General features: G+C 35.9%; 1 protein-coding gene across 1 annotated transcript in view; it reads right to left on the bottom strand.

Annotated features, from left to right (window-relative positions):
- Positions 1-7,127, bottom strand: part of TMPRSS15 (transmembrane serine protease 15) — a 53,047-nt gene extending 45,920 nt beyond the window's left edge. Inside the window, 5 exon segments of the mRNA XM_077790355.1 lie at positions 680-822; positions 3,050-3,091; positions 3,896-3,963; positions 4,250-4,380; positions 6,983-7,127. Coding sequence (XP_077646481.1) covers positions 680-822; positions 3,050-3,091; positions 3,896-3,963; positions 4,250-4,380; positions 6,983-7,127 — 529 coding nt within the window.
- Between the last annotated feature and the right edge of the window lie 6,002 nt (positions 7,128-13,129).

Raw genomic sequence — 13,129 nt, 5'->3', positions numbered from 1 at the left:
CCATTTAGACTTTGATATCTTTTCTAGTACTTACATGAAATATCTGTATATTTGCAGAATTTAAAGCTACCTAGTCCTTAAAGCCCTGTTCATTTTCATTCCATTTACATTTACCTAGGCTCTACAAGAATATAGAGCCAGTTCTCTGGGTGCACTTCTCCCAAAGCAGTTTGTTTTTCTTCAGGACATATTTTTGAGTAAATTAGTCTTTACTCACTGCAGCTCTGAGCTCTTTTCTTATTCTTTAGCAGAACAAAATTATAACTGTATTTTACTTATGAAACAACAGGGCTGGGGTTTAATTGCTTTAATTAGAGGGCCAAAAATTACAAATATTATGCTTCATAAGAGCATAAGAGGTGAAATTGAGTCATTTTCACTGGGAAACCACTACTTTGCCCTTTACTCCCTCCTTAGGGAATGTACACAATGCTGGCTCATACTTTCTACTATAAAAGGTTGTAAATTCTTCTTTCTGCTGCTACTGAAACTTATGGAATGGGGGAGGATGGCACCCAAGAGAAAAAGTAACAATCCAGTTGCTGTCTGGGAGCCAAAGCTTTCATTCCCGCTACCTGCAATTCTGAAGGATTTTTAGAATTAAAAACAAAAAACAAACAAACAAAAATCCAAATAAACAAGCAAAAAACCCCTCAAACAAAAAACTTACTAAAATTACCTGTGATTTGTATGCTGTTCACATCGATTTTCAAAGCCTTGGTAGGATTAGGGTTATTTGCAATGACACCCAAAACCAGCACATTTTTTATTTTCTCAACTGTTACCATCTTGGTAAAGTAAAGGGTGAAGATCACAACCACACTACCAATACAAAACATAGAAGTTAATTAGTTATTCAAGCTGATGAAAAAAATCAGTAATATGACATAATCTAGAGAATAGTTCATTCTAACACTGGTTCCATTGGCAAAGGCAGATTGTTTTTTAAATATTGGCTGGCAAAGATGACATAAAGAAACATCTCTTAATCATCAGGTCAGTTTGAACCTTGGAGAAACTTTGTTTTTTCTTTATCTACTTTTACTTGCACTGTCAGAAAAAAAAAAAAAACAACAAAACAAGACAACATTCATTTCAATTGCTGCAATGGAGCTGAATTTGAGGAAAACTAAAGAAGTAGCTTTACTGTTGTTCAATAGGTTTAGCCATAAAATATTGAAGGTGAACATGGAAGTATTACAAAAATTGTATAATATGGCAAAATATAATACAAAGTGACCATTTTTATAAAGCAAATCTGTGGATTCTGCATTTTTGCAGATCTGTGGTGTGATTGCCTGTATTCTCACAAGGAAACAATGATGGCTGAAAACAGAGATATTTAGAAATTGTGGTTAAACTGCATTTAACTTCTATGAATTTTATCCAGAGTATTTTCTGTTTGTTCTCTCCATCCTTTCTATTCACTGTTATGAAGTTTTATGTTTGCAGCTAAAGTAATGTTGAAGTATGACACTTGCCAAAGATACACATTTCCTCCTTAAATTTAAGTGTAAACTTTTTTATCCTTAAACTACCCACTTGCAACTGACTCAGTAGTGCTCTTTGTAAGGAGTGATTAATCCTGTTTTGCTGAGCATAGTTTGCAGTTTGCAATATGTAGAAAAGCTCTTTCTTGCATAGTTCTGATAACCTCTAGGCCATGCTGAGCAAACAAAAGCTTTTATTGCCGCCCTTGTGACTCAGCAGCAGCGTTTCAAGGGTGAAATGCCAAGCAGATTGCCTGAAGGGGTAAACACTTTTAAAATGAAAAGAACGTAATGTCTGAGACAAAGTTATGGAAAGCAGAAGTGAAGACAGATCCTTACTATCATATTAAAAACAGGATCCAACATTCAAAACCAGCAGATTTTCTGCAATTTCTGATTGTTGTGTCAAGATACCATGGTGGAATGAGTTTTGCCCAACACAGTTATTTATAGGGAAGATATCTAGATTCTCACTTTGGTTGATAGAAAGAAATAAGCTGTTCTTTGGCATAATTTGGTGTCCTCCTAAAAAAAGGCATCTAAACTGACCAGATGAGAAAGCTAAAAACCCAGCACTTACAAAGACAGTCTTGAGCAAACCATTCAGAGATATCTCCATCTTTGATGCCCAAATTTTGATGAGAATAGTCCCTTTCTTTGTGCAGAAACCAGATTTCCTGACTGGATCTACCTCCATGAGGAAAACACTTTGGAAGTGGCCCACTCCTGCTGCTGTGTAGTCCATTCCCTTAATGTTATATAATCCTTCATAAACTGATCATATTTCACTTCCTAGCTAATGGGGTCATGTCCTCAGTATTTCAATCAAAAGATTGTTCCAGTGTAAATCTGCTTCCCATTACTTACTGATATTCATGGTCAGATAGTATCCCAATATCTTCTTTGTTTTTTTTTTATTTTCAGGGACAGTCATTCAAGTAAACTAATCCCCTCTACATATTTATCAACTTCATGTACTTACATTGCTATCACAAGAACATGTGGTAGCACAGAACTATTGATCTGTTTTCATGCAATGTGTACTTTAATTTTCTGGGTTCACCTACGAGACAACCAATTATATCATTCATTTCCCAGGGCTCTTCAGATCTGCTAGAGTCTTAATCTTTTGTCCTCTGTTTTGTTCTTGCCTATCACAGTGTGTCATTAGACTTCTCTTGATTTAAAACTTGAGTTACTGGTAGTGTCATGAGATCTGAGCTCAGTTTCATCAGTTTTACATGAGTAAACTCAGCACAAACCTATATGTTTTCCTTTCTGGATAGTTTCTTGCCTTTCTCTCTCTTCCATTTTTCTTTCTAAATTGACAGTCCCAGGGACTATCACATTTTTTTTTTTTTCATCTAATCCTAAAGGAAGTTTTAAGAGAAAAGATATGTCTTGAAGCTTCATCCTCTTTAGAGGGCCTTATTTAAATTCTAAAAGTGTTAGTTTTGGTTTTTTTAAAATCTATTCACAGTCCACAGAAAAACTGTCTAAATTAGTAGCATCATTGACTCTTGCCTATAGTTTATGTAAACTTTGTTATATTAAATTACCTGGTTTCTGATGTCAATCTGCCATGCTCATCTTCAGATTTCCTGTAGAAAAAGAAGCAACAATAAAAAAGAAAAACCACAGCCAACACCACATAGTTCCCATTGAGATTAGACTGTTTTGGACAGGATGGGGACACGTCCTGGAACAGTTTAATAATGAGAGACAGTGTTACAGGTGTTTTGCTGAATCAGGACGTTATTAAGAATAGTGAAGATGGAATTAACACCACAGACCTGGCTGTAAAACCTGGACATTTTTGTCAGCTGGCCTTCAGTAGGACAACCAACACCCCAGGATATTGAAAATGAGCTTTACTAAATGAAGCAGATCTTACTGTACAGATTTATGGAATTTTTTAGGATGCAGAGGCTGCAGCTTTTCCTGGTGTCAAATGACAGCCTTATTTGATAACACCCTAAGGAGTGTGAATTAAGTGGATTTGTATCCATAGGGACATAAGAGTGCCTGAGCCTCCAGGCTTATGCTAGGAGATTTCTAACCTGAAATTTCTTTTAGGTGGCAAGGCTCAGAAGCCCTGCAAACAGCACCTTGGCAAAAAAATAATTCAGCAGTTCTTTGAAATATGGAATTTTTCTGAGTGGGTGTTAGCAGTCAGCCTTACTGGTTTGGTCAAGGCAGGGACACACATCAGCTTGAGAAGGAAGTTTGCCCAGGGAAACACACTCGGTGTCCAATTGAGCACATTGGAAAGATGTATGGTGTGAAAAGCATAATACAGGAGGTTCCCAAGGATATCTTGATAATCAAGGTAATTACTTCTGAGAGAAATATCTAAATGAGGACTTTTGACATTTATTTCCAGTGTTAAATTAAGCTGTACCTACTTGAACCGGGAAATTTCACATCTCTCAAATTTGTATTTCAGTTCACTTTCTTGAAAGATATTTTGTATCTATACGAAAAAGAGAAATCTTGAACCAATAAAATAATTAAAAATACACACATTCTCACACTATAATAATGGCTTTAGTACTAAATAACTTTTTATTGACTACATAAGCAAGGTACTTATTTGATGATTCACTGATTTTCTCAAATAAGGAATATATTGGGTTCTGACCAGGCTTAGGACCTGAAATAACTCTTTGGAAAGAAAAACCCATCAACAGCAGTTAATGTTAGGGAATTAATGTACCTACAGATACTCTTGAATAAAGCACAAGCTGATAGGTTCTTACCAATTTTTCGATATCAAAGGCAAGGACTTTGAAATCAGCTGATGAACTGTTTTGTAAGGTTGAACTGAAAGATGTGCCAGAGGATATTTTAAATATTCCCATATAGCCATGAGTATTCACATCTGCTTCAGCTAGATAATTAAAAAGAAAAAAAGGAGTTTTAATTATATAGAAATAAATGAAAACTATTACATTAGATTTTATTTGACACAGATTAACAATACAATAATTTCTAGATTTTTTACTGCTTTGTGATCACAGATGCTCTGCCTAGTGCTGTTTAAAGAAAAAAAATAGATGTTTTCTGATGTTTTACAATAGTTATAACTATTGTAATCATATTTTTATGAATACTCTTTGCCCCTATTTGGCATTACTTTCCATTTTGTTTTAGATGTGTTTTCCAGCAACACTGTGAGTGCATAAAGGATACAATGACATGCCCAGTTATGTCTAGCAAAAGGGACAGAGATGAACAGGAAGAATTATGAGTATTTTATGCGTTGTGGATAAAAAAGTATTATGAATTGCCTCACACTTTATGTATTTGTGCTGTGCTCTTTTTTATATGTGTAAACTGGTTTCAGTGACAGCATTGGAAATATTCAGTGTCAGAATAGTTAAATTATTTTTGACCTGACTTGTCTCACCAATACATATATGAAATTCTGGGAGAATTTATAAAGAATTTAGACAACTGGTCCTTGCTGCAAATTTAATCTTGATTTTAATATGCTACAGGACATCAGGTATTCATAAAGGAATTCATTACACATTTAAAACATAATTCTTCACTGTGCAACACACTGGAAATTCTCAGAAAATATCCAAATTAAAGTTGATTGATAGCAAATGCCTTTTGCTTACCAGTTGCAGTACCAGTGGCATTTTAGATTGTGTTTGAAGGCGTTGATATCAAAGCAAGTTTTAAGACAAAAGCATATCTCAGAGACTGAAATATTACAGTTCATGGCTTAAACATTGCTATGAAGGAGTTTTTCCCATTATGGCAAAACTGCATAAAGAGGTTGTGACCACCAAAACTTTCTCCTCCCTGAAGACACCTCCTAACAGGAACCTGGGCATTCCAACCTGGCCCAAATGTATATTAATTCACTGGATTCTGTGTTTTTCAAGAAACCCTTACCACCAAGAAGATCAACAGGATGCCATAAAGATCTATGGAGTGTTGATATTTTCTACTTAATCTGTTTCCACCTTACTTTCCCCTCCCAGTCCCCTCTTTCCTATTTCTTCCTTTTTATCTCATTTACTGTTAGATAAAACCCATAATATTGACTTTGGCATATGGTCTTATTTGCACATTAATTTGGGCAGCAGAGGCATTTCTAAATAATTTAATAACTGAATAAAAGCAGATAAGCAATAAATACTATAATGAACAGTTTATTATGGAAGGCATAGCATAATGACACAAATTTAATATCAATTAGTAATACTAGAATGTTTTGAGCTTCTTTGAAGGCTTTTCCTTAAAACAATATCAAATCTGTTTAAAAAATACTCCTAAAAAGCAAGAGCCTTTTTAAATTATACATCACTTATAATTAAAAATATTTTATAATCATATTTTTACAAATTTTTGCCTATTTTTCTTCTAAAAACAAGGTCATTAAGTAAAGCCCTATCTCTAGATTCAATAAGATGCTCTTTTATTTTACTGGAGTGTGGTAACATTCTAGTAAGAAGGTAAGAAAGTTGGTAGGTAGTGCAGTTTTTAAAATCTGGAAATAAAAACAATGGCAACTGAAGGAACAAATATGATATTCCGACATAATGGCTTTGGTTGGTTATTTTTATTTTTTTTTAACATAAGTCTTACAGAAAATTCAGTCTTCATGAAAATTTAGCTGTCAGACTGAAATACCATGGATTTTTGGTTAATGCAAGCAGTAAAATCATCAAGGTAACAGAATATTTCTTCAGCAACAAAAATCACTTTGAGACTCTCTCTAGTAGCCCCATATCCCTCATGTGTTTTGGAGCCCTGAACTGGGTGATGTCCTCCAGGTGTGACCCTCCCACTTATATCCACATTAATTCTTAACCAAAATTTTAATTCCAATTGAAAATCATGAAACATTGATAATTTAATTTGCTTTGAGTATCAGTAACTTCTTCCATCACATTCCAAGAACTGAATAAAGACTAAGAGTGACTTTACCTGAGCTTTACATGGTGCAGGCAGCTGACTGATACAGGAGCTCTCTCACACCAATAAATTACTTAAAAATATTTCTTCAATAAAAAATAAATAGATTCCAAGAGTTAGGCCCCACAAACTCTAGGGGATTATTAGCCTTTCAGTGTATTATTTTTATTCTGATTCAAAACTCATAAATGGAGAAAAAGGCAAAATTTCACAGTTTTCCATATTAACTTCACTAATTGATGAATATGGTGGAATTAGCCAAACTTTATAGCTTGGATTGCATCTTAGGGACCTTTCCCATAGCCTAAACCATGAAAATTATTTTATATGCCTTTAGAGCATAATTCCAGTGCTTGTTTCCTCCCCCCCCCCCCCCCCCCCCCCCTATTTTGTTCACATCAATTTTCAGGGGAGAAAAACACATAAACCCTAGAACACCATTTCCCCTGACCCCAGCATTAAAAACATAGCATGAAATAAAAAAAAATACAACCACAATTGTAAGAGCACTGCCTTCAAAGGAATTCCTAAAGGTCTGCATCTAAAGATTGGCTACTTACCTCGCTCCAACTCCTGGACTGATAACCAAGACAGCACAATCAGTCCAACACAAATACACACAAAAATTGCAAGTAGAGAAGCAAAGAAAATCTCATAGCTATTAAGAGGAACATATTTCTTATCAGATGATTTTTGCAGCTTCATTTCTGTCTCAAAAACTTCTGTGAATTTAGGACTGACAAAACACACAGCCTGAGAAGGAAAATAATAATCCACATGAACAGATATTTATAGGATATGCTTGTAAATTAATTACATCATAAAACTTCACTGGCATAGGTTTTTACAACATTCCTGAGCAATCATAATCATGCACAGGATATGCAAATAAGAAGAAAAGAAATCCACTCAAAGAAGAAGAACTGAAGATACTTGTCTCAGATAAAGAACAAGAAAACCCACAGAAATGTAAGGTTAGTCACTGGATTTGCACTATTTCTTGTAATTTGATATTTTTAAGTGACAATATAAAATATTACTGCTGAATTTATTGCCTATACAGTTTTCTTTTGATAATTCCTTAATTATCCTGAGGGTAATTATGAAGACAACAGTGAAAGACATATCTTTCTTCATTCTGCTTAAAAAGTTCCTTTAAAAGTAATTTTATTTATAAAGGAAGTGCTGGGAAATGAATTGTTTAGTAACGTGCCATAGCTCAGCAACGTGTTCAGCACCGAAAAGTAATTCAGCAGCACAAATTTAATCTGTGTAAGGCATGGTTCTTTGACCACAGAACTGGAGAACTAATCAGAGAAGACATTATGAAATGCATGCTTGTTTTGTATTTTCTTGCCAGGCATAAATGTGCTATGGGATGCAAGTCCTTAATAAAGTTAAAAGCACTGTGGATGGCAAGAGCTACTACAATAGTAGAGCAGGAGTAAATTAACAGGCAGTGTAGTAAGCAGTGCAACCATTTGGTTATAAATTTAATCTGTCAAAACTCTTGAGTTTCAGAAAAGTAAAGTCATACTGATTCTATGTTTTGGGCTCTAGGGGTTATTATTTCTGACTCTCAATCAGAGCACTAAACCCAGATTTGTGGTATGACACTCTTTCTTGTGGAGAATCTGAGCACACCAGCCATATTCCTGCCTGTCAAAGGAAAGGGAAACTTCTGAGTCAATCTTTGGAAGAGAGAAGCTCTACTATCACCATCTGTTAATTGACAGAAATTGAGATAATATAAATTGGGAAGAAATGAAAAAGTCTTGAAATGAGACTCCTGGATGACATAGCAGTTCTCTGTCCAGTCTTTGAGAACTGTGGTATTTAAAGGATTGCCATTTGAAATTATATAAAGTTCTAAATGAAAATCAAAATCCTGGCCTGACCTTCATTTAGTGTAATACCATACCATAATGAAAGCAATATAGTAATATTTCACCTTGATAAAAAGAAATAATTATTTACTTATACCCAAAGTTTTTAAAACTAAATTCAGTGCAGCTTAATCATACTGCCCTTACAGAGCAAGAGAAAACTGAGTCTGTATCTTGCAAATGGATTAGATTTTTGGGTCATCATGCTAGATAGAGTAGGAATTGCTTTTGTATATATTGTATATCACAGACACACACATATATGAATACAAATGCATAGACATGGATGCATACTTATGACCAGATCATATTCGTAGTGCTGAGCACTGCTAAACTGTGGCTTTGTAACTTTTTGTGCTTTCTCAGCAATAATTTTAATACCCTTCATTTCAAGGGGTTTAAGTTTTGACACCTTTCTGAACACTGACTCTATCACACAAATTGATGATGTCTCTAAATAATTCACTTGGCTCAGCTGTTAGGTTATCCCACACCTAGCAGAGTTGTGCCACTGCAGGGAGTAGGGGAAGAATGTGAAGAGGAGGGAGTGACAGAGAGCTTTTACATCAGTCCTCATCTCCCTGCACCCCCTGAGGATGGCTATGAGTTACTTTTGCCCTGCTGTGTTGAGAAGAGCACTGAGGAATTTTCTGAGTGGGCAACTGGCAGCCAGGTAAGGTTAAATCACTGCAATTGTCCATGCTGCCTGAAACAATACTAGTTTAGTCCTGTCTTATCCCTAATCAAATATTTTTTTTAATCTCAAGTTGGAGGAGTTGTGTGCAGATGGACTTTGGATTCCTCTCTCATATTTTGCATAATTTCACTATTTGTATCGATACCATATATAACTAATAAAAGACAAACACTATTACCCAAAGACACCACTGCATTTTAAATTCTGACTTTATGCTCTAGTGGTGAAGAGATTAGCCCAGAGGAGTAAAACCCGTGGCCACTTACAGTTCACAAAGATTGATTACAGTCTGGCCAAAGACATAACTTAGCATGGGTAGTCTCAAGTTGGAGTCGTGACTCCTGCAAATGAGGTCATTGCTAAACAATTTTATTTGGCTATAAGGCCATGGTAGCAATAATTAATATGCAAGCCTTCAACACTGAGGCAATAGTAATTAAAAGTGAGTTCTTGGATTAATTTGTTTGCAAAATATTATAGTCTGAACTCGTATAAGATGGTTGTAAAACAATATAAGAACCCATGTTTCCACGTTTTCATTTGTAAACCTTCCATATGAGGGGATCAGAATTCAACAGTGTGGCAATGCTTGCTTGCCAGCAGGCAGGAATTACAGAAACAGAGAGGTTTATGCTGGAAAAGACCTATGACAAGCATCTGGTCCCGCTCCTGCTTGAGACAGGGTTAAGTGAAATAAGACCAGGCTGTTCAGGGCCATGTCAAGGCAAGATCTAAACATTTCTAAGGTAAAAGGCTCCATAAACACTATGCATTGACTGCCTGCATAGTGATTTTCTTCTCCCCTCTGTGTCTTATTGGAATATCAGCTGCTGCAATTTATGTGTGTTGCCTCTTGGGCTTTGCCTTTGCAATTCTGGGAAGAGTCCATTTACCTTCTCTGCAATCATCCCTTAGATATCTGGAGGCAGCAATTAGAAATCCCTATCAGCTTGTCAGGCTCAATCAGTACTGGGACATCGGGTTACTTCACCCCAGTGCTGGACTTTGGACTTGTTGAACTTGGTTGAACATTATGGAGTTTATTCCAGGCCATTTCTATGCCTTTTAATGACGAGCACATCCTGTGACTGCAGACTGCCCTCTAGACATTGACTTCATTTGCTTCTACTTTTATTCCTCATATAATTACTTTTCTCATTCATTTCTCTTCTGCAGTCTTAATTGCATTTTTTTTTTTTTTAACTTTTGGCATAATCCTAAAATTTGCTTTTTACTTTAATTTCATTTGTGGATTGATAGGACTCCTGAAAGTTGGATTTGGAAGGTTTGCTACATGACTAAACTGATGAAATGGTATGATCCATTCAGGAAAAGAGTGAGCATTAGCCACTGTTACTAACAGTTTACTACCACCACTGCAAGTTGTGAATATTCACAGGTCATGGACACCCTGCAGCAAAGAAATTAATCACCTAAGGAAATAACGCAAAATTAAAAATAAATTAGATTACTCAGTTGAAACTAATAAAATCAGTTGCATGTTATTTTATAAACTGTAGTTTTATGACTCTACTTATGAACTTTATGAGCAAAAAAATACAACAAGATTTTAAAATACTTTAAATTATATAAAGGCAAATACTCTATTAAAGTGATAAAACTCAGAGAAAGATGACAACTTATTTAATGTTGATAATTTAGGTTTTTATAATTATTACTATAGCCATACAAGTGAAACTTCAGGTTAGATATTTTTAAAGAAATAAGCCATTGACAGGGTAGGATCCGAATGGCTTCACAATTTAGGTCATTTATACTGCATCCATATCTGCAACTCCACAGGTTTTGTAGCCTTATTGGGCTGCTTTTATATCCTTGCTTGATCAGGCTCCAGCACAGGGTGAAAAGACTGCTGACATAGGAGGAGAGGGGTTGTTGTGCTCAGATAATTCCTCTACTACCCAGACTATCACAAACATACTTAAAACCTGATATTACATTAATGACTAGCTCTCTGCGGGTAAACATTTTGTCAGCCCCCACAGACTTGCACTGACCTATCAAAAAAATGAAAATCAGATTTCTTTTGACTGCTCTTTTCAGATGTCTAAGGTGTCTGTCTCTTTCCCTCTGCAGACATCCAGAGAAGAAGACAGAAAACCAAATCAAAAATATGCTGTGAAGGTACAGAAAGGGATTATGAGCTATTTACACCAAAAGGATCAGTTTAAAAGGAGAAGTTTAAAATGGAGATCGTATGGAAGGACAACTTCTCAGTAACTGTAGAATCACAGACTGGCCTGGATTAAAAGGGAACTTTAAGATCATCTCATTCAACTTTCCTGCCATGGACAGGGACACCTTCTAGTAGATGAGGTTGCTCAGGGCCCCATCCAGCCCATGCCTGTTCCTTACCACCCCCAAATTAAAGAATTTCTTTCTAATATGTAATCTAAACCTACCATCTTTTAGTGTGAATCCATTCCTTCCAGGTGCTAGTAAATAGTCTCTCTTCATCTTTTCTGTAGGCTCCCTTCAGGTACTGGAAGGCCACAATTAGATCATCCCAATGATGTTCCAGGCTGTTCCAGGCTGAACAATTCCAATTCTCTCAGCCTTTCCTCATAGGAGAGGTGCTCCATCCCTCTGATCAGCTTGATGGCCCTTCTTTGGATGTGCTCCAACAGGTCCATGTTACTCCTGTGCTGGGGACCCCACAGATGGAGTGCAGTAACACCATATTAAAAAAAAAAAAAAATGAGGATGAAAAATGTCCATGGTAGTGGTCACCCAGCTGTGAAACTTCATATGAAGGGAAAAACATGGACCTCATCTCCTAAAAAAGTTATCAGAAGTTTTAGTTAGAAAAACTTAATTATTTGTGTAATTCATTATTAAATGTTGCTTGACTAAAAGTCACATAATATACATCACTAATGTGCTACTCTCTCTTCAAAGATCTTCTCGTGCATGTTTGACTCAGCAAGACATAACTCAGCAGAGGAGTTAGGGGAGCAGAGGAGTACATAGTCTTTGTATTCATCCTCTTTTCACCAGTTTCCAGAATAACCCAGCTTGGAGGACTTGTTGAATATTCTGTTTTCTGGAATGTTATTTCTTATCCTGAGGTTCTTAGAGAAGATCAAAAAAATTTAAAAGGGCATGCAGTATTAAAGATGTCAGATTGAGCAGTATTATTTTATTTAAATTGGATTAGAGGTGGAGAGAAAACTATGCTGTAGAACACACAAGTGTAGAACAAATTTGGGAATACTTGTTTTAATAAAAACAAAGGTATGAAGGAACAGTGTCTCCATTTCCCTCCTGAAGTAATGCAGTTTATTATAATTAAAAAAATTAAATTGACCATCCCAAGCCCTCCAAAATCAAACTGAAAGAACCCCAACCTGCTTTCAAGGCCATGGAACAAGTCTTGGCCTGGGTTATGTAGGGCTCCATTTGGCTGTGGTATGTCAAAGGTGGGAAGATAGAGAAAGGAATTGGACCTGGTATCTGCCTTCAGTCCCTGAACATTCCCCAAATCCTGGGTCTAAGTGCATATTGAGCTAGCAATTATTGAAATCTCTGAGTTGATGTCTGGTGGTCTCATCACATTGGAAGATTTACTGTGGTGGGAACATCTTCTCCTGGAGTCATCTGGGTGTTTGCTCTGAGACACTGCCCAAGAACTTTCACATGCACACCTACCAAGCTTTCTAGCGGTGACCACTAAACAGAGGAGATGTGTAATGTGCAAAATAATAAAGTCATGGATAATATAGTAATGGATGAGGTAATCAATACATTTACTTGGTGTGGAAAACCATATTGAAGCTGAAAAAAGGTTCTGAGAAGTTTTAGATTCCCATCACATAAGCAGATATCTATGTTGCTTTGTGCACTCATAGTTTAAATTCTGACTTCCAGTAAGACCATAACAAATAGGAAGAAAAAAAGTGTAAATCCCTTACAGATTTTATACATTCCATGAAAAGTGTTCAGAAATATGGATTAAGCTGAATTATTAAATTAAAAGATCCAAGTAAATTGCTGGTGAGTAATCTGCTTTCATGTTAACAAGTCTATCTCAGAAAATTAATTAAAAGGCACTGCTGTCATTAGCAATAGCTCTTCAGACTGTCTTGGGAAAAAAAAAAAAAAAT

The sequence above is a fragment of the Lonchura striata genome, chromosome 2 (assembly GCF_046129695.1).
Source record: "Lonchura striata isolate bLonStr1 chromosome 2, bLonStr1.mat, whole genome shotgun sequence".
NCBI classification, from domain to species: domain Eukaryota; kingdom Metazoa; phylum Chordata; class Aves; order Passeriformes; family Estrildidae; genus Lonchura; species Lonchura striata.
The sequence above is the reverse complement of the archived record's forward strand: the minus strand, read 5'-3'. Positions and strand labels throughout refer to the sequence as shown.